The sequence below is a fragment of the Vigna unguiculata genome, chromosome 6 (genome assembly GCF_037176805.1).
Source record: "Vigna unguiculata cultivar grain cowpea cultivar isolate G323 ecotype 2 chromosome 6, ASM3717680v1, whole genome shotgun sequence".
NCBI classification, from domain to species: Eukaryota; Viridiplantae; Streptophyta; class Magnoliopsida; order Fabales; family Fabaceae; genus Vigna; species Vigna unguiculata.
In genome coordinates this window covers 48,896,060-48,919,073 of record NC_140797.1, presented here as the reverse complement: position 1 = coordinate 48,919,073, position 23,014 = coordinate 48,896,060, and the positions used below count along the sequence as shown (strand labels likewise).

General features: G+C 29.7%; 2 protein-coding genes and 1 pseudogene across 2 annotated transcripts; 1 reads left to right on the top strand and 2 right to left on the bottom strand.

Moving 5' to 3' along the window:
• Positions 1-4,325: 4,325 nt before the first annotated feature.
• Positions 4,326-5,756, bottom strand: LOC114187367 (NAC domain-containing protein 104-like). The gene is made up of 3 exons (XM_028075609.2): positions 5,468-5,756; positions 4,893-5,164; positions 4,326-4,687 (listed from the first exon to the last, which is right to left on the bottom strand). Exons 1-3 carry the CDS (start codon positions 5,628-5,630, stop codon positions 4,553-4,555), a joined length of 570 nt encoding a protein of 189 aa, XP_027931410.1. The 5' UTR covers positions 5,631-5,756; the 3' UTR covers positions 4,326-4,552.
• Positions 5,757-14,532: 8,776 nt separating this feature from the next.
• LOC114187286 (soyasaponin III rhamnosyltransferase pseudogene) lies at positions 14,533-16,231 on the top strand (annotated as a pseudogene).
• Positions 16,232-19,899: 3,668 nt separating this feature from the next.
• On the bottom strand, positions 19,900-21,308 carry LOC114189224 (cationic peroxidase 2-like). Its single transcript, XM_028077939.2, has 3 exons — positions 20,890-21,308; positions 20,635-20,797; positions 19,900-20,556 (listed from the first exon to the last, which is right to left on the bottom strand). Exons 1-3 carry the CDS (start codon positions 21,289-21,291, stop codon positions 20,150-20,152), a joined length of 972 nt encoding a protein of 323 aa, XP_027933740.1. The 5' UTR covers positions 21,292-21,308; the 3' UTR covers positions 19,900-20,149.
• Between the last annotated feature and the right edge of the window lie 1,706 nt (positions 21,309-23,014).

The following is a 23,014-nucleotide window of genomic DNA, read 5'->3' as shown; positions in this document are numbered from 1 at the left end:
TCTATGATTTCGAGTATAACAAAGATGACTTGAAAATTTTGAATCTACAATGTAATTAATATATATTATTTCATGGGAAATTAATGTCTAAGGAAAAGTAGGTAAAAATTAATATAATATATTCTAGGACACCCTTAAGGAAAAGTAAGTAACTGAAGTCTTACAAATTTGATTTGTAGGTGATTTTCATTTATATAGAATGTTCATTATAATGACTTACTCCGATAAAAATACTAGGGTCATTGTATTGAAATTAAGTGTATTTGATTACATGAACTTGAGAAGTATCACATAATAAAGAACACTTTTAAATTTATTGTCATAAAATTTTAGATTAAATATTTTTTTTTTTAAATTCATCAATGATATATTTTTTATTAGTGTAGGAAATAAAATATTTACCTTTCTTTTATAAAATGTACATACAATTTTTTGTTCTAATAAATGTCACACTGATCCATAATTATACGATGTATTAAATTAAATGAATAAATAAAATAAAATGTGTACAGTGTCCCGAATTTAGCTGAGAAAAAGTGAATAAAAGTTATTTATTTATTTTTACGGTAAAAAAGCAATTGGTTTTTATGAGTTGTGTGGTCATTCTTACGTCATCCAACAGTGTTCATATTGGCCTACTGCGCTTAAAAAGGGAATGATAGATTGACCTTTTGCCCCCTCAAAGCAATTTTTAACGAACCAAATATACTGTGGTGTATGCCACGACAAACTAATATTTTAACGTTAGTCAAACGCACTACGGACGGATATATTCACATAAAATATAGATTAAATATATTTTTATCTTTTAATTTTTAATAAAAATTAAAATTAGTTTTTTTTTTAAAATTTGACCAAGTTTAGTCCTTTAACTTTACAAGTGTTTATATTTATTCTTTTTAATCAATTTTTATTAAGTTTATTTGACGTCTTAAACATGTTTTAAGACTGTTTATGTCAGGTTTTACAGAGGAGGGTTTCACCGGGAAGAACACTCTCAACCCAAAACCTCCGGGGAGAACAACACCAATGAGACCTGAGCCTAACCACATAAGACACTGACACCACTCTCAACCAAAAACCTTAAGGCAATGGGTTTATGGGCCTTGATCCTTATATGGTTCTCTACTTTCTCAATTCTGGTCAATGTAGGACTTAGACTCACACTTGGATTCCTAACATGTTTATTGACTAACATTGAAGCATGAATGTGTCAAACACTATAAAAAACTCAAATGCTACTATGAAACACATCTAAAACGTCAAATCAATATAACAAAATTTAGTTAAAATGACTAAATCCAAATATTTATAAGATTGGAGGACTATATTGGATCAAAGTTTTGAATAGGGACTAATTTCAATTTTCACTGAAAGTTAAGAAACTAAAAACATATTTAATCCTAAATTCTACAATAGATAAGAAATGAATATGAAATATCTATGAGTGCAAATATTTTTTATATTTGTATATTAAAAAGGTGGATATACGTATTTTTCAGATATCCATGCTATATTATAATTTAAATTGAAAAATATTAATTTTGAATGAGTTATTTTTTATTTTATTTTTTATATTGTTATTCAACACTATTTAAATCAAATTTTTATTTTATTTAAAATTTATGAATGTTATATATTATATTTATTTAGATTTATGATTAAAATATGTTGTTAAATACTTTATTTTTTTGTAAATATTTATAGATATTAAAAAAAATATGTGAGTAACCATATAACGAATACTTTACACAAATATAAAGACGGGTACATATTGAATATTTATTTAGTGAATAAAATACGGAATACTATCCGCACTCTACTCATCCGTTGACATTCCTAGCTTTGGATACAAAGAACAAGACAGTTTTTGCACTTGTTTTCCTCCATGCTGAGTTATTTCGTCTGCCACAGCAAAAAAACTGACAGCATTTTTCAATTTTTATTGCCTTTTCCCCCTTTGGAATCATTTTGTTAGGGGTTGACTTATTTTGAACCTTTATTTGTTGACTTTTGGTGGTTGCATGGATCCAGTGGTGTAATTAACTTCATTCGAAAGCTACATAGGTGTTGGCCTTACAATCATTCTCACCAGTTGCTCTCTCATGGCAATGTTTTAAAAAAAAATCATCATCATTATCATACCAAGAAAACAAGCAAGCTAAAATGTCAAGATTGTGATACTCAGGTTGTGTCTTTCTATCTACACAAGTTTTGTTGCAATCAACCAAAGCTTTATGCACAAGTTGAAAATCAGGCCCATTGGGAAGGTTTCATGACTTGAGCAATCATTATAACGTCCATTTTTGATTTGGCATTTTCAACTTTCCACGTTTAGTTCTGTACTCCTTCTAATTATGTGTTTTCAGTAATGGTTTTTGGGTTTTCAATTTTATCAAGTACCCTAAACCACACATACACTTGCGTTTCTCTCTCCTAAAGTCTCAAGCACGGGTGAGATCATTGCAATCTCATTAAGCAATCAAATAGTTGTAAGGGTGGCTCAGACTTGTTTAGTGATTTGTGTGATAGACAACTACTCGTGGAAACCACAAAAAGGTCAAACCGCAGCATGCTCATGTTTTTTTTTTTTTTTTTGTCTAATTATACAAAAAAAATGTTGAAAGAATCTCGTTTGAAGTACATGGACCAAACACTTATTTCCAACACTCATATTACCTTTAAGTTCTTTAGTATGATGTTCTCCTCACCTAACTTGTTCAATTCTTTCTTCTATTCGATATCTTTTTCTCCTTCTGCTCGGCTGATCGGGCGATTGGGGTACCTGTGTAAACGGCTCTGATACTTAAGTTAGTTTGAGTTCAATCGGGATATAGCAATAAATGCGATAATAAATGCAAGTTAAAGGTCCTTATACCAACTTACTTTGGACCTCTATTTATCGTTTTTGGTATGAGTCGGTGATTAGGGTTTCTTAATCATGGCTCAATTGCTTTTTAGACTTGATTATTGACTTGTATTACTTTTAATTCACTTTTCACTTATTGATCCAGTTTTGGTGTGGCCGTCCGATCGGAGGACCGTGCGTCTTGTCGGATGTCTTCATAAATGAGGATATCTCCACAGCGGTGGAGACAAAGTTCAAATAAAAATGAACGCGGGACTGTTTGGTTGCGAGCTCTCTTAAATCACTCGAGAAAGATTGCTATATCAACGTCCCAAGGAAAGATCCGCCTATAGCGGACAGCCTGCGGCCGCTTGTCCTTGGTCCGCCTGACCAATGGTCCGACAGTAGACCATACATTACAAATCTGATTAAGATCAAAATTTTCTTTTAATTTAAGTTTTGAAGCAGGTTCAATTACTCCAGAATCTTTCTTTCTTTGTTTATTATGTTTGTCCCAAAACTTGATTTTATATCAGTTCAATCTTGCAATACAAAACAAAGATTTGGTTCAATTCTGTGGCCCAAAAATTTCACTAATGGTGTCATATCATGGGAATGGTAATATTAGAATGAATGCATTAACAGATAATAGAATGGATGCTGGTGATAAAGATAAGCACCCCCATTTCTTTGGACTCATTCGTTTTTTTATCCATTCTTTACCTAATCTACACTCTAAGCTTTGCCATTAAATTACAATGCCTACCCTCGTAATTATCTCATCTCTTGTAGTGGATAAAGAACCTCATAAGAAAAGAATATACTGTTCTATTTGTCACTCATGTATTTGTTTTATGTAAATTTTCATAAAGTTTGAATGAAAAGTTTATGTTAATATATATGAATATGTAATAGAATAGTGGTGGTGGTGGGGGCATGAAAGAGTGGTAGTAGTGGTAGTGCTTGCATCACACATGACTTGATGCTACCCTAAGCAGGCACCCATATAATGCAAGAAAAGTAAAACAACAACGACAACACAAAAGGGAAACCCTTCTTTAGCATTGTGAATCAAGACAACTAGCCACCAAATACCATCAAACAAACCTCCCAAAAGCAACACAACTTCGTAGTTTATTGCTCAATGCTCAGTTCCAAACTTCCCTTACAGTGCTCTTTGGGCTCCACGTTCCTCTTCCTCTTCTCACGTTTCATCAATCTTTTTATTCTTCTTCTCTCAACCATCCTTCCCTCTCACTCACACAAATTAATCGCCATTTCATATATTTTTTCTCCATAAATATTATTCTTTTGTATACTTCATTATCATCTTTGCTTTTCATTCTTATCATCATTCCGGGTTTGCAGGGTTAGTGAAGCATTTTAATGGATACTGTGGTGAAAATTGTGCACGTGTCCTTACGCAGAAGAAAGGGCAAAAAATAGTGAAAGGGGCTATATAGGTAGCTCCGTGAGTGAGTGAGTGAGTGGGATCTTTAAAAGCATAACGTCATAGTACATAGAAATATTGTTTGGGCATGAGATGAATATTTTACATAGTGCCCCACTTGAAGAGCTGCTATGAAAATCTGGCTAGAGCCACTTCAGTGATTACAATGCCACCTACACTACACCTGCCAAATAACATCAACCATTACAAGCAACCATTATTTTAATTAATTATCCACTTGCGCCTAATTTCATCTAATTTGGTAAGCTTATTTCATCAAGATCATCATCCAATGACAAGAATACTTCATCCAAACATGAGAGCTCTGTTCCATTGTCCTCCTCTCCATTACGCTCATAAACACGACATATCACCCATTTCTTGTAATCCTGAATTAATCAAAAATCACCAATCAAATCAAACTGTTGCACCACATATATGCAAGACTGTCATATGTGAAAACTCATCATCATTACTTAGAGAAAGTAACATTTTTTTTTTAACTTCAACTATGGTGTAATCAGGTTTGTTTATTTTGGTATGTTTGTGTCTATTTATGCGTACGCATATTAGTGTATATGAATGTGTACTAACTGCTTTTGGTTGAGGTTTTCTTTTGGATGATCTGGTAGAGGAAGCAGAATCTGATAGACGATACTCCTGCATTATCCAATTGGTTTTGATACCAGCAGCGGCTTCTCCTACATGAAAAACAAAATATTTCTTCATGCCAACTCTCTTGTTGTTTGAGCTTGAAACCACTGGTTCTTCCATTCCCGTTGGTTTCCAATACCCATTGCCAGTGACTCTATTTTGTGTCCTTCTGCTGTAGTAGTACCATTGGTTTCCCTCAGCCAAAGCTCTACCTGAACACTTCAATAATTATATGCATACTACAACATATTCATACCTAATTAACCAAAGTTCAACATCCTAGCTAACTATATAGATATATGCATAGTTTGTCATCTACTTTGAATCACAGGAAATTATTATTCCATGTATAAGATAACATGTTCCAATCCAACTCCAACCTGATATTTGCATAACAAAGAACCAAATTCGATTAACTCTTACATGCAACATGAGTCCAGACTGTACAATATTTCTGTGTGAAATATGGCATGGAAAGAAAGAGGTGTATTGAGAGTTTGGAAGCGTAACAGTACCATGAAGTTGCCATGGATCATATTGATAGAGCTCAAGATCAGGGATGACATCCGGGTGGCAAGGCAAAAGTGAGGCTTTTCGGTGAAGGAAATGGACAACAAGCTCTTCATCTGTGGGATAGAATCGAAAGCCTGGTGGAAGGTTGACACTGGTATCTGCCATTGAAGCTATAGGAGAGGCAGGGGAAGATGAAGGTAGCTATATAGGAACTAATGAATGGATAGATTATATATATAGCAGGGTGTGACGTGAAATTGAAGATGGCGTTTATCACGTACAAAACAGATACATTTCATCAAATATTTGATAATTCTTTTTGGCACGGTACCACTCATAGTCCAAGCAAGCAATGCACCAGATAAGGGAACCTCATGGTGATGATCACACTTCATGCTGACATCATCCACCTGCGGTAGTACGTGTCGCATACATTAAGATGGGTTTGGTCTTAGGGCAATTGAGCTGGGGTGACCCACCTCTTGGAGTGTATCTTTATATGCTTCATAATTATCAGCAATTATTAATGTTTTGTGATTAAAATATGGGAGAGCCTTTTTGTTTCAGTCTCAACCCATATGCTTCTTCCTAGCTATGCAATGAATGAATCAGCAAGAGTAGCACAGTGGGAACTGCACCTACATCCCACGTCAACCAAAGCAATCAATTATTTCTTTGGAATGTGGACTTTAACTAACACAGAAGATTATAACTAAAACTATTTTACTCACTCACTTTTGGTGGAGCCATGGAAACTCCAACACAACATTATTTATATATGATTAACCAATTATTAAGGAAAGAAAGAAAAGTACGTGATGGAACTTCACTAACCATGAACCACCTTGCTTATAACTCATTCTAACGTTAATTAACTATATTTTTTCAGTTTATTGATGTCTTTTCTGATTTAGAAGTTTGGTAATAATTAATATTTATTTATTACCTTAAAGTAGACATCATTATTACCTTAAATCTTATAGATATTTACTATTTACAGTAGAAGTTTGCACGGTGTCTTTCGTGTAAGTCGTTCTATGTTAACTGCTCAATTGTGCTTCATAAAATAGGGACGTGAAAGGGTACCTAAGTACCTTTCTTCTTGCACTGGCAACAGAACTTGACCAAACTATGGTTATCAACAACCAAAACAATTAGTTCTGCATTCAAATTCTTTTACCGTTTCTGGCTTCATATTCTCTTACCATATCATGATAACATTAATCTGATTCAGAAGGTTTTGGCATCAGATTAAAACAATGCTTGTAGCAAACAAAAAAGATCGTAGTGTGTTGGGAATAACATATTACACATGTGTGGAAGTGGAAGCACTACCGTACCGTACTGTATCTTTCTGGTAGCTATGCCCCATTTCTGGGCTCTAGTGGACCAAGAGTTGAGGAACATCTTTCCATTCAAAAGGTGAATTCCATCCACACAAGGCCCAGTGAGAAACATTCCTAAAACTATGAGCCAGTTTTTTCTTCATACTCATAACCTTGGTACTCTCACACTATAGCCATCTTATTGGTTCTCAGTGCTTGCTCCACAAACAAATTGTTCACACCCACCCTTAATAAGGACAGAGGAAAGAAACACTCGTGAAACAACCATGAAGTTGCATTATGTCACAATATGTTCTCCATAACTTAATCTTATCTCATACGAAGTTTATTTAATTTTTTCTAAGATTTTTTTTGAGAAAGTCTGTACAAACTATAGTTTCTTAAACAATGCATTTGTCTTAGTACCACAAAATTTCATTACAAATAATAACATTACTATTTCAATACTTCATTCATTTTTTTTTATTTTTTATTTTTTATTTTTTTTTTTAATTTTTTTAACAAAGTCTTCACGGCAAATGTCTATCATGAATTTATTTAGAAATATTTCATTCATTTTCTACTTTTCATGCGATTAAAATATTACAATTTTTTTTAAGAAATTGATTGATTGATACTTTAGGTTTTAAAAATAAAATAATCTTAATTTATATATTTACTGTCATTTTAATCTTATTACAATTTTTTTTAAGAAATTGATTGATTGATACTTTAGGTTTTAAAAATAAAATAATCTTAATTTATATATTTACTGTCATTTTAATCTTAAATATTTTTTCTTTTAATTTAGACGATAGAATTATTCATTTCTACCTACAAAAATGTATTTTATTCTCTTATACTTATACCTCCAAAGTCATCAACTTCACATCTAGCCTGAAAACATCCATATACAACAATTTTAGTATTTGAAGGAGAATTAACAAAAAATTTTCCCACCCTCTTTTTCAAATTTCAAAAAATCAAATTTATTTCTCCAAATTATTAAAAAATGGTATCAAACACACAATTTTTCCCTTCCTTCCTTTTTTCTTTCTTTTTTTTCTGACCATTAAGTCATCTTATCACTTATTTTCTCAACAAAAAATGATGATCTTTCATTAAAATGTTTTGAAAGACCTACCATATTTTCCTTAAGAGTCCATTTTATAATCTGATATACTTTTCAATGGACTCATTTCTGCATATGAAAACTTAAAGTCAGACTTCAATGCATCATCAGAACCTTGAGCACCATGAGAAGATGAGAGCCAGCAGAATCCTCTTCATTGTCGAGGCTTCCACATCCAAACGTTAAATCACAACTTCTGAAATTTAAATAAAAAAAAATCATATTTAGATTTTAAAAGATGATTGCAATGAATTGATTAGCATTTCAAAACATAGGATAAGATAAGGAAATTTATCCCAAATAGGAGATTGCTTACAATATAATTGAATATATAATCTGAAATATCACATAATTATTATAGAGACATACACAATGGATCATGAATATCAAAACAAATATTGAAATGATAAAATGAATTTGTTTATGCACGTGAGACTGTGTGCATGTTGGTGCATGTGTGTGGAGTTTAGTTTCTCTTTTGTCTAACACATATCGAAACTCTACTGGAATAATAAAATAGTCTCTTTCCACCTTTTATTATTTAACAAGATATATGAAGAGACAGTGTTTTAGTTTAACATTTATTACCTTTCAGAAATAGACTAAAATAAAAGAAATCTTAAAGAAACTAATCTAACAAGTTTTAAATCAATAAAATAGAATAAAAAATCAACACAACTCAAATTAACTAGCTATTAGCTAAAATGCAAAACATATATATGATTATTTTTTATTTACCACGTACATGATATTACTTACATAAAAAATGCATTACAAATGAGATTTGTGAAAAAACTCATCGAAGGTATAACACAACTAGCTATAGTAATAACTAATGAAGTTGTTAATAGAAATATTACATATGTAATTAGAGTAAATTTTACTAATTGGTTATGTTTAACTAGTCTTACTCGTGTGATTGAGTTAATATTTCATCAACTTAAATTTAGTAGAGAGATAACTAAATCTCAAGAGAACCCTATAAATTATTAAGAATAGTTGAAGTATCACTTGTAAGATTTTTGTTGGATGGTATAATACCATTTATGCCAACCACTTTTTTAATTCATTTTAGTTATGGGATGATAGTTATCGTTGTAATTATCAATTTGTCAGACATCGATACCATTCGAAAATATAGAAACATACATAATTGATTGTGTATATCAAGAAAATTATTGAAATCATAAAATGAATTTGTGTGTGCATACATGAATAGCTGAGTGTGCGTGCATAGATAATGGTACAATATTTCTTTAATACAACCTAACACAATTAATAACATTTAAGGCATAATTGATTATAATCCTAAATATCACATAATTATTGTAGAGACATACATAATTGATTATGTATATCAAGAAAAATATTAAAATAATAAAATGAAAATGTTTAAGACATAATTGATTATATAATTTCAAATATCACATAATCATTATAGAGATATACATAATGGATTATGTATATCAAGAAAAATATTAAAATATTAAAATAATAAAATGAATGTGTGTGAGTACATGCGTGAGTAAATGTGTATGCGTACATGTTCGTGCGTGGAGTTCAATTTCTCTGCTGTTTAAAATGTATCAAGTCTCTATTAGGATAATAAAATGATCTATTTCTACTTTTCTTTATTTAATAAAATGTATGAAGCTACAATGCTTTAGTTTAGGACTTACTACCTTCAAGAATCGACTAAAATAAAAGAAATACTAAAGAAACTAATTCAACAAGTTTTAAATCATAAAACTAGAATAAAACAAATTCAAAACAACTCAAGCTAACAACTAATTCTAAAATTTATTATGCAAACCTATAATTCTAAACTATTCTAATTAGCTGCTAAATGCAGAACACATATATGATTATTTTTATATTTTTTATTTACCAGGCTAATTTTCTTATAGAACACATATATGATTATTTTTATATTTTTTATTTACCAGGCTAATTTTCTTATTTACCAGGAATGAGAGATCGCTGACATGGAAAGTGCATTACTAGGGAGATTTGTGAGAAAAATCATAGAAAGTATAACACAAATAGCTATAATAATAACTAGTTAAGTAGTTAATAAAAGTATTAGTAGTTATAATAAGTTTTACTAATTGGTCATGCCTAATTAATCTTACTACTATGATTGAATTAATTCCTTATCAACTTAAATATAATAGAGAAATAACTCAATCTCAAGAGAACCTTAAATAAAATTATTAAAAATAATTGCAATATCATATGTAAGATTTTTTTATACCAACCACTTTTTTAGTTGATTTTATTTATAGGATGGTAGTTATTGTAATTACCAGTTTGGCATTGATACCATTTGGAGGTATCGGAACAAAGCTTAAAAAGCTATCATGTTTTAAGGATTGGTTCTCTTATTTCTCTTAGCTTGTTGGATAGTTATAATGGTATCAGCCGTCATTTAACTGGTTTCTTAGAAATTCGTTAGGGGACTTGTCTTAAATATGTGTAATTTTAAACTATGATATTAATACAAATTATTAATACTGATTCTGTTCCATTCTAAATCCAAACCATTTCATATCTCACTCTTAAAAATAAGTTTGGTCTGATGGTGCTGAGAAGCAAAACCATAACCCGAACTACATAAGTTTTGAACAACTTGAACATCATCAACCAAACCCTGATTCATCACTTAACCCTAATTCATAAAAGAATAATAATATTATAACTCCTATGTTTTATTTTTTAATATGATTTAATATAAATTATTAATTATTATATTTTTTTTTCTTAAAAAAAATCAATATTTCACACTAAATCGAATAAAAAAAAGTAAAGTACGAGATTCTTATTATAATTTTTGATCATAAAAACGTTATAAAAGTATCATGAGTTTAGAATAAAGTCAAGAGATTGATTTGAGTGACGGGGTAGGTAATCAATTCTCTGCAAATCAAAGTATTACTGAGATAATATTTGACTGAATGATTTAAAATAGTTTTGACTAAAGAATGCAAGGCCAAAAGCCAAATAACTTTACAAATGACACAGTTGAGCTATTTACGTTTGTATGAAAGAGTATCTAAGTTTGAAAACATTTACACAGAGGTTATTTAGATTACACAAAGGAAACAGAAGGCTTGAAAAAATGAACAGAAAAATTGTGAATAATTTAATTTATACAATAAAATTCAAATACTGACTATTAATTAACGTAAATAATTACTAAAGTGCTTTTATATTACAAGTTAAATATTTAAATATATTTTACTTCTTTTAACTTGAAGCGTGTGTTTTAAGATAAGTTGAGTAATTGCTTAAAAAATAACTTTCAGTTATTTAATATTTAGAGAAGCAATTAATTTTATAAGATAAGATTATATAAAAAAATGTTTTAAAATTGTAAATTAAATTAAAAATAAATAAATTTTTATCATAAGATAAGAGCAATTAAAAATAAAAATTCTAATAAAAAACAAATTAAAATTATTAGTTTTAAAAAATACCTAAAATTATGTTTTTTAATAAATTATTAAATTAAATGTCCAATTACTTTTGGATCTAATTAAGGTGTGGGGCGTCATGCTACCAAAATAACATTAGATAAATAAATATAAAATTTAGAAAATAATAGTATAATCGATAAATTTTAAAATTTGTAAAATTGGAAAATAAAAGCTTTAACGTGTAGAATTAAAATTAGACGAAAAATACATAAAATTATTGTCACAAATAACAATTTTATAAAATCAAAATGTTCATCTAATAATCTTTAACAAAAAAAAATATTCTCATCTCAAGCTAAAAGTATTTCATCTCTTCCGCCATTTCCAAAACATATATACAATTTAGTTTTTTGTTTTGTTTTCTGGATTATATAACAAAAAAAATACAACCTTAGTATTATCTATAACAATATATAAAGGGGATTCCCCTTTTTGTGTCCACTTTTTAAAATACCGATTTTACCCTTTAAATATAACAATTTTTTAAATTTTTTAAAATTGACCGTTACTTTTACAAAAATTTTATAAAATCAGATGTCTTTGCTTCTTCTTTATTTATTAATGGTTATTCTTTTATCTGTTCTGATATATTTCACTTTATTTTTAATAAATATAATTCTAATATATATATATATATTAACTTAATAACATTATCATATTATCACCTACTAATATAATATCACGTATATTTAAAAAATATATACACACAGGCGCTATCGCGCCTGTGTTACGCTAGTAAGCATAATTAATATGCTTTAATAGTTAAGTGAGACTTAATTATAAAAAAATATTATTTTAAGCATTTCAAAATAAAAGACGAAGTCCATTAAAAAGGATTATGACAAAATCAATCAACACAATATTACATTTTAGGTGCATTATACATGGTTAAAAATCAATGAGTTGATAAAATCATGATTAATTTTACATAGTCTTTACAATTATAAAAGGAAAAAGTTGTTCGATACTATTTGACGCATTTGACAAGTATAAAAATAAAATACTTTTAATAAAAATTAACTTTTATATTTAAAAAAAATAAAAATTATGAGAGATAGTATTATACGGAAATAAAAAAAAATGATTTCAAAATACGCCCATTACAAAATAAGCATGTGTCTGGGTTTCGAAAAACAAGTTTAGCATTAGCTTATGTTGAATGTTTTGGAAGTTTTCGTCTCTCTGGTTGTTGAATAAAGTATTGAATTATTGTGAGGTTGATTGTTTTGGAAGTTTTCGTCTCTCTGGTCGAGGAGGTTATGTTGAATGGCTTGAATCTCACTCATGCTCAAATCTCTGCATCTTCATTCTTCCCACTATTAACTTCACTTTCACTCTGCATCTTTAATATATCATTTTTATCTTGGAAGAGGTTATCGGTTAAAAATAATTAATTCAATTTATTTTATAATCATAAATTTTGATACAAATTGTTATAAATAGGCTTTAAATCTAATTTAAAGTCACTTGACTCTGATATCATCTTAAAAGTGAGTTTTAAATTTAATTTAACCCCACAAAACTGACTTGTAAGGTAAGGATTGCACTCAATTATATATTGTGAATTGGTCTTATCGACGTGGGACTTCTAACACAAACAATTATTTTATTTTATTAAATTTTGAAAACAATATTAGTTATCACTTATTGTAAATTTTAACGTGTTTGAGTAAATTTATTTTAAAAAATAAAAGATTTTTTTTCAATTTTCTCATAAGCAACGGATAATGATGTAACATTTCTGCAATACAAGCTAACACAAATTTCTGTGTATAAGAATTAATTAAAAATTCACTTTTAAATGATAATATTTTTGAAACACAACCAGATTCGTGAGGGTGGAATGAGTTTATATTTAAAAATTACTTTAATAGAGGAATCATCTGTCTCGGAAGCCAGTTTCATGTTTCAGTGCACATATTCCAAACTTGATTTCAGGAAGCCATTAGCGAAAGGAAATAAAATAATTTAATAGCTGCGAGGCGAGGTGCTCGTGGAGGGTTATAAATTAACACATGTCACCATAATAAGCACATGTCGGATACACAATAGCATGAATTATGAGCGAGTTTGGATGAATTAAATGAAATATTTTTTTTTCAAAGTTACTTAAATTTTTAGTTGTCTCATATTGGTTCTTATTTTTTTAAAAATAATTTAATTTGATCTTCACCGTTAGTTTGACCAGACGGTGTTAAAATCAACATCATATGTCAATTTTATGTTTTTTTTTTTATTTTTTACACCTGTCACTTCATAGTTTTGCCACGTGTCAAAATTGTTAATTTTTGACACATGATACAAATGTGAAGTTACACGTGTAAAAAATTAAAAAATTCAAAAAAATATTAAAAATATTAAAAAATTTCAAAAAAACCAGAAATTAATAGTGGCATTGACTTTAACATGGTTTGATCAAATTTAAATGTGAAAACCAAATTAAGTCATTTTTAAGAAAATAAGGATCAAATTGAGACAAAAAAAAAATTGAGAACCAATCTGAAATTTTATGACAAATAGAAGGATAAATAAGTAATTTAACCTATTTTTTATAAAGTAAATGGCTTAAATACCTTTTTGGTCCTCATTTTCGTAGTGTTTGTTGTAAATGATCTCATTTTGACAAAATGTTTAAAATGGTCCTCATTTTTACCGAATGTTTAAATTGGTCCTCATTTTCGCAATTCATGTCTTGTTTGGTGCTTCCTCTGCAATTCAATGATGAAATGACAAGTATTAAGTGCTTCCTCTGCAAATCCGAGCTCAAGAAAGACGAAGATGAAAAAATTTCCCTAATTGCAAAATTTCTCCTAAATTAAAAAATTAACGTTAATTAGCCATATGTGCATTACAAGTAACACAGTCTAATACAAACTGTGCCACCTGTACAATGCTCCGTTGATGATTTAAATGGCGTTACAGAAAAGGACAAAATAACGCACGAATTGCGAAAATGAGGACCATTTTAAACATTCGGTAAAAATGAGGACCATTTTAAACATTATGTTAAGATGAGGACCATCCGCAACAAACACTACGAAAATGAGGACAAAAAATGTATTTAAGCCAAAGTAAAATGGACTTATTTATAAATTTTAGAAATTATTTTTTTCATTCACACACTTTGTCGCCATGCACATTTATTGGTGTATTTATACACTATTGTGTTGGTATGATTAACACCCACCAAAACTGGAAGCCAAGCCAAAACAAGCACAAACACAAACACTCACATGGATTCTCTCCCTGTAGTTTCCTCTAACGGCAATGTGCAGAAGCCTCTGCACATTGCAATGCTCCCATGGCTGGCAGCAGGCCACGTAAATCCTTATTCGGAGCTCGCAAAGATTTTCGCTGAAAAGGGTCACTCTGTCACCTTCATAAGCACTCCCAAAAACATCGATCGCATGCCCAAAATCCCCCAACCCTTACAACCCTTCATTAAATTGGTGAGTTTACCCTTACCACACACAGAACATCTCCCAGAAGGTGCAGAGAGTACCATGGACATTCCCAAATCAAAGATCTGTCACCTCAAGTTAGCTTATGATGGTCTCCAAGATGCTGTGTTCGAGTTGCTCAAAACCTCAAAACCCGATTGGGTTTTCTACGATTTTGCAACCGAGTGGTTACCCGCGATAGCCAAGAGCCTCGGCATTCCCTGTGCACATTACAACTTAACCGCAGCGTGGAACAAAGTGTTCTATGATCCACCCAAGGAAGTACTCAACTCAAAGAATTTCTCGATTCACGACATGTGTAACCCTACGTGGCTTCCTTTCGAAACAACCCTTCATCTCAGGCCTTACGAAATAATAAGAGCAATGAGCTCTCGCAAAGATACCGACACGGGTCGCACTGCTTCTTTCGATCTCGGAAAGGTGTATTCCAGCTGTGACATGTTTCTTCTGAGGACATGCAGAGAAGTGGAAGGAGAATGGTTGGATTATCTCGCTCGCAGGTACAACATGCCCGTGATTCCGGTGGGTTTGGTTCCACCGTCCATACAGATAAAAGATGTCGGAGAGGAAGACAAAAGCCCCGACTGGGTCAAAATCAAGGAGTGGTTGGACTCGAGAGAGTCCTCATCGGTGGTGTATATTGCTTTCGGGAGCGAGTTGGAGCTGAGTCAGGAAGACCTGACTGAGTTAGCTCATGGCATTGAGATTTCAAAGTTGCCCTTCTTTTGGGCTTTGAAGAAGGTGAAAGGGGGTTCAGTTGAGTTGCCAGAGGGGTTTGAGGAGAGAACAAAGGATCGTGGGTTTGTTTGGAAGAGTTGGGCACCCCAGAGTAAGATCTTAGGGCATGCAGCTATTGGGGGGTGCATCACCCACTGCGGCACCAACTCTCTGGTTGAAATGCTTAATTTTGGGCATGTTCTTGTGACTATTCCGTATTTGCTAGACCAAGCGCTGTTTTCAAGGGTGGTGGAAGAAAAGAAAGTGGGAATTGAGGTGGCAAGGAGCGAGAAAGATGGGTCCTTTACGAGGGAGTGTGTGGCTAAGACATTGAGGTTGGCAATGGTGGATGAAGAAGGGAGTAGTTACAGAAACAACGCCCAACAAATGGGAAAGCTTTTCAGTTCCACACATCTTCACAATCACTACATCGATGATTGCATTCTTGCTCTTCACAACTACAAAGCTCCTTCCAACACTTAATCCACCCACTTTACTTCGCTTTATGTCTACTCTGCTTAACTTTTCACATTCAGTATTTCAATTCTGTGCGTGCTTTTTTTTTGTCCCACTTGATTCACTTTAGTGAAATGACAAGGTTGTCTTTTACAACTGATGCATGTTAATAAAATCCTTTTGTTCATTGTGAGAATCATGCAAGACAGCCTAAGATTTTAGTTATTGATAAAACTACATCATGACTGATGTTGATTTTTCAACGATAATAGTATTGTTCATTTTTTGACGCTCTTACATTGTTTTTTCTTTCTTCTTCAGTTTCAATGTTTATTTACCTGTCATATGATATATACAAGCAAAATGCTAATCAATGTTACGGTTAAGGAATAATAAAGGTGTTTTGATATTATCATTTTTAGATTGAAAGTTGAAATAATTAAATACAGTAATTAAAATAATATAAATGCACATAATCAATTTTATAAAGACAAAAATGTCCTTTTAATGTGTAGACAATAACTTATTATTACAAAACAAAATTTTAAAATTTTTAAGGTCTCTACTAAAAAGAAAAAAAAAATCAATTAAGTCTTAAATTAACACTTTAATTATTCTTTTTTAGTAACATTTTTAGATGTTTAACACTATTTTTTTTGTTGGTTTTTTTGTTAATTTATACTTTCTTATATATATTTTTTTTTAAGTTTTAGATGTTTAACACTATTTTTTTGTTGGTTTTATGTTAATTTAAATTTTCTTATATCTAATTTTTAACAACATTAAAATATAATTATTTTATTATTTAATTAGTTTTTAAATTTTATTTGTGAACATTAAATAAAATATTAAATACACATGTACAATATTTATGAATATTTTTATTTTTAAAAAAAAATAAAGTTGCATTAATAATTATCAAATCAAATTTATATTTATCTATATACTTTTATAAAATTCAATGTATATTAATTATCTTTTAACATTCACGATTCATGTATATAAAACAAAACATATAACGATTTAAAGTTACAAATAATAAATAAAAATTGAAGTTGCATTCAAAACTTTGGGAGACGTGGCAGCATATATTTGTGGCACTGCATGCATGCGAGTCGACAGGTGTGAATGTGCACCGATAGATATTCGTACATCGTTTACCCCTTTTCTATATACCTTTTTTTTCTCTAACTTTCTGTAAATAATTGATTTATTTTCCCCCACTTTCCCAGGGCACGAGTATTTTAATTAGCGAACCCTCCGTAGATTCTACGATTTTGAAGTTTTAAAATGGTTAGTTAGATGCGAGATGGAAGCTACCAAAAGCGTTTTATTTACAGTAAAATAAACAAACAAACATATCTTCGGAAGTCTTAAAAAGAAAAATTAAATAATCAAATTGCATCCGTGATACAAGGTTAACGGAAAAATATATATTTCTTTTATTATTTTGTGTGCATTTCAAGTTACTGCGTCTAATTTAATATGTAACATATTATTATTTAGATACACACTAGATTTGATCGATTATTTTGAAAATAGTTTTGGTTCCAGATCCATCCCGTGTAATATCTGAGTTTTGTTAAGAATGAAGGACGGGAATACGGATGTCACCGGAACGGGTAAGTAGCAGTAGTTCTTCACTACCCTACTTGCTGAATAAACATTTGTCTTGTACTTATATTCATATTCGTCGAATATCTATTATGCAGGTATCTATCTATTTTTCTCATATCCATGGGTATTTACAGGTATTCATGTATATTTACAAAAACTATTTAAAATACAAATATTTAATCATATATTCAAATAAAATCAAATACATTACTGTCATAAATTTTAAATAAAGTTCAAATAAATTCAAGTTCATACAAGTTCAAATAATTATAAAAATAAATGAAAATTCTTTAATTAGTACTTTGATCAACAAGTTCACCTTCTCCGATTGATTCCTGAAAAATAAACCCAATAAACAAATCATAAACTTCAATTGTCACGTGCAAAGTATTCTTATATTGATTCCATCATTTCACAACAAGCATACCATAATATGCCCAATTTCAAAGAAAGAAAAGATAACAATGTCAAGGAGTGTACATGGAAGAAGACAACGTACAAATACTTGAAGCTGTAAGAATGAAGACAGACAAGATGTGCAGCTTAGAAAAAATTAGGTAAGAATGTTTTTTACTAATATATATATATATATAACAATATATAAAGAGGATTCCCTCCTTTGTGTCCACATTTCAAAATATCAATTTTACCCTTTAAAATATAATTATTAATTAAATTTTTGAAAATTGACCGTTACTTTTACAAATTTTTTTATAAAATCGTCTATCTCTACTTTTCTCTTTTTCTCTATTTATCAACAGTTCTTTTTGTAAATTAAAGTTTAATGAGGGTATCCACGGGTACGGATACTATGATACCCGTACTCGCTCCGTTAACATGCGGATATCAAAAGTACTTCTACCTACGGGTAGTGGGTATCCATTTTTAATATCTGTTTATTATCCATTGTGAGATTTATCCACACATACATGTGAGTACCGATTTTTTTTGACATCCCTGTTCGAGAGTTAAGTTTCTCTTTTGAGTTTTTTATATTATTATTTATTGGGTATTAAAAATATACTATTTTAATATTTTAAAGATAATTTTAAAATTAAATGACTGTATTTAAGACACCGTGAAGGAACAAGAGAAAAAAAGTTAGTAAAATACTCAAACTCGAAGGAAGTCCAGTTTACGATGAGGAATAAAAGGATAAATTAATTTCACAATGAACCCTAGTCAGTTGACATTCTTTAAATTTTCTACCCTCATTCTACATTCATTTTACTATTTTTATATTCAATAATTTAATTTATATTTAATCTAAATAACTCAATATATAATATAATATTATCATTCACAATCTTTATATGGATATAGAAACTGAACAGGAGTGTCAAAGGATTTTTTTCCTTTCTATAGACCTATATGACTGCAAGTTTTAATCAAATACATCTAAGTTTTTCACGCACCATAACTATTATGTGTTTTTCAAATCAAAATCAGATTATATATATATATATATATATATATATATATATATATAATATTTATGATATGATGGATTATATTTAAAATGATTTGTATTATTTTTTATAATTTAAAATAATAATTTTATAATAATTATTTGATTGATATTTTATTCATATACTATAATATTATACATTAAATATAGAAGCATTAATCCTCTTTTAATATAAATATAAATAAAATAAAATAATTTAAAAATAGTTATTTCAAAAAATATTTTATATTAAAACATTACTTATTTCTTATTAAGATTTGATAACAATTTTTATTTTAATTAATTAAAATTTGTTTTAACTTTAATTTATATTTTATTTTACATCAAAATATTCTAAAAAAGTATTTTTTTAGAAATAAATTAAAATTTTTATTTTATTTTTAAGTCGATCAAATCAATTATTATTTTTAATTCTTTTTTTTTTACTTTCAATAAACTTATTTTTCACTCTTTTCATTTTTCTTTCTTTCTTTTTTCTATTCCTCTTGAATATGAAGAAACCATTCGTTAATTAGCTTTTTCTTGAATATGGCTGTCAATTCTGCATCAATTGGCCTTCATACATTCTCTGGTTTACGAAGGAAGCAAAACAAGCAATTGTATGTTTCGAAAAACTTTTCCAGAGAAAAGTAATAAAGGAAAATGCTTTTTTTATAAATTAATTGACTTAAATTTTATATATATATATATATATATATATATATATATATATTTATTTATTTATTTATTTAAATGATATAAAATAGAGACAACGAATTACTCTTTCAAAAATAATTGTTCTTTCTTACACGGACTTCTCTTGTTTTGCATAAATATATATTATACATATACAGATTTTTTTTTATTTTAATCTTTACTTGGTAAAACAAAATTAAACACTTAGATTTATCAGCTATTACCGGTACAAATGTGTTACTCGAATTATGCTACACCAACCAAAAGACTTTTATTTTATTTTAATTGATTAACCCTCCAATAAAAATGAATAGGTTATATAAATCTAGGAGTAGAGGGTAGTTATAGGTTAGCTAGTTAATTAATGGCAGAACACACGGTGCGAATTTCACTATCAGGACCAGTCTTCAACTCTATATTGCCCATCTTCACCATAGAGTTCGCAAAGTCCATTTTGAAATGTAAGGCTGAGTCGGAGTAGTCTTCCACAAACGTCTTTGTGGAAGGATCACCCCAAAGCAATTGATCAGACTCCAAAATTCCACGTCCATTCTTCACATTTTTAAAGAAAGATCTATCAAATTCGAATTCACTTCCTGTATCCAGTGCAACACGGTTTTGAGCACCTGTATTTTGGGGACACTTTGCTCGTAGTGTGGAAACAAATGAGGGGTCGATCGAAGGGTCAGCTCCACCGTTTCCACTGAAGTTGTACAGTCTTTGCCTGAAGAATAGGCAAGCTGTTGTACCAATTGTGTGTCCACCTACGTACCAAGTTGTTTTTTATCACGTTAGAAATGAACTATAAATCTAATTCAATTCTACAAAATAGTTAGAAGTACCAGAAAGGACAACGAGGTCTTGGGTATTGAGACCCTTTGCTGCAAACTTCTGCTTCAGAACAGGAACAGATTCAAAAGGTGAAGGCAAGTTATTCGCTTCTGAAGCCTGTGATATGCGTCCATCTCTGCGTCCAGTAGGCACTTTCCAACTCGGTCCATCACTCTGCCATGCAAAATATACTTACTCATCACATGCACAAGGACAAAAACAATTAATGTAAAAAGGTGAACATGATGAGGTTTTTAGTTAATTACAAGGTCGACAGAATCACGAGCTGCAAGAGCAAGAATGTCAGCACAGGAGACAACGCCGGGGCATAGAGCCTCGAGCTGTGTCTTAGCATCATTAATAACCTCAAACCCTTTTAAACTAAGGTTTGGCAATGCTGTTCTCTCGGTTTGAGGACCCTCGATGAGAACGGAAGCATCACAACCTTGCACGAAGCAATCATGGAAGTGCAACCGAAGCAACCCTGCTGCCAAACTAGGATCAGACTTAAGATGGTTTCGAACAGTCGACTTAACAATGGACTCGGCGCGGGGACACGTGCGGGAATAGAATCCCTCACGTGTCCCTTGCCCATGCACTCCTACTGTGTTCGCAATACTCAGACCAAGAAAAACAAAGATTACAGACTGCAAACTACGTCCCTCCATTTTTGTGTAATGATTCATTTAACTCGGTGAGTGTGTGGAATATAGTGTCATGAGGAGGAGCTATTTATAACACGGAAAAAGTTACTATTACGTCTTTTTTGTATTTTGGATATGTTAGAAGTCGAATATGTATAAATGGGTTCCTTATATTTTTTTATGAAAATGGGTCAAGTTGTTAGAGAGGAGGACGACATTAGAGGTGAAGTCGTCGTCCTGGTTTCTTTATTTATTTTTTCTTCAAAATTGATGTCGTACTATACTATAACATTTTTGTTTTTAAAAAAAATGAAGTCGTCTTATGCATAACGACTTCACCTTTCCAATTTTATTTTTTTTTTGTTTTTTTGTTTTTTTTCTTTATAATATATGAATTTTGGTTATTTTTTTAATTTAAATTTATTGGAAAAATAAATAATAAAAAAATTAATAGAATAAAAATTAACTTTAAATTAATATATTTTAAAAAACAAATAACTTATAAATTTAAAAAACATTGATAACTTATAAATTAAAAAAAAATAACGAAAACTGAAAATTAAAAAAAAAATAATAATCAAAACTGAAAAACAAAAAAAATAATCAAAACAGTTAAATTAAAAAAAAAGGAAAAAAAGTAATCTGAAATATTAAAAAAAATAATAAAAAGTGAAAAACTAAAAAAAAAACTGAAAAGTAAAAAAAAATGAAAAGTGAAGTCGTCATGCTACAGTACGACTTCACTTTTCAATTTAATAGAAGTCGTTATAAAAAATAACGATTTCATCCTGAATGAAAGTCGTCCTCTACAATAATGATTTGACCAATTTTACAAAAAAAAATTCAAAAGACCCTCAAATACAAAAAAGCCTACTATTACACCATCATTCTCAAATCGAAACTAATTTTTTGAGTAGTAAATTTTTTGACAACTTTCTCTTACAACCTTAGGTGACATCTTTTAAATGATTCTCCATCTCTTTCCATTTTCTCATTTTCAATATTCAAAAATCGCTTAGTAGATGATACATCATGTTTTAAGAAGAAATTGTCAAAATTTAATAGTCAAAATATCATTCTCCTTTTCAAATAACTATCATTTGACACCAACTTTTTTTAATAAAATATTATTATTTGAATAAAATATTAATTTATATGAGTGCGAAATGGTAATATTGATATCAAACTATAAAATATGTAAAATATCTTCTTCTTCTTTTTTTAACGGAAGACAAGTGAATACATCGTTAATTTAATAATCCGACCATTATAACCTATTAATCTAACGTTTTCATTCGATTAATGATCAAATTGTAAGAATCTTTTTATTTCTTTTGATGGGAAACTAATAAATCTATCGCAAGGACGTCATAACTTTATTAGAATTTATTGATAAAAAAATTGACTCGTAAACTTAAATTAAATTGACATTTGTATTTAGGCACAAAGTTAGACTTTGGGTTTCCCGTATAAAGACTCGTTGGTATATTAGTTTACGTATAGATCAATTCATTTTAATTTATAGAAAAAAATTATTTTAGTTTTTTCATATTTTTCTTATGAAAAAAATACTACTCCAAGTCTGTCCTTAATTAATGTATTAAGAAAGAAAAATATAGGTTAACAAATATTTTTTTTTTACAAATTTTGACAAACTACTGATTGAATCAGGTTATAAAATATTACTTTATTATTTTATTTTAATTAAAAAATAAAAATTAATCTATTTTAATTCTGTTTATGGAAG

Bases quoted from the DNA above. Each gene is read 5' to 3' on its own strand.
- LOC114187367 (XM_028075609.2), bottom strand. From the start codon at position 5,630: ATGGCAGATACCAGTGTCAACCTTCCACCAGGCTTTCGATTCTATCCC. The intron at 5,165-5,467 runs GTACTGTTACGC...TGAAGTGTTCAG, and splicing joins TGATCCATGGCAACTTCATG to GTAGAGCTTTGGCTGAGGGA. The intron at 4,688-4,892 runs GTTAGTACACAT...TGATTAATTCAG, and splicing joins GAAAACCTCAACCAAAAGCA to GATTACAAGAAATGGGTGAT.
- LOC114189224 (XM_028077939.2), bottom strand. From the start codon at position 21,291: ATGGAGGGACGTAGTTTGCAGTCTGTAATCTTTGTTTTTCTTGGTCTG. The intron at 20,798-20,889 runs GTAATTAACTAA...TTTGCATGGCAG, and splicing joins CTCGTGATTCTGTCGACCTT to AGTGATGGACCGAGTTGGAA. The intron at 20,557-20,634 runs GTACTTCTAACT...CTTGGTACGTAG, and splicing joins AGACCTCGTTGTCCTTTCTG to GTGGACACACAATTGGTACA.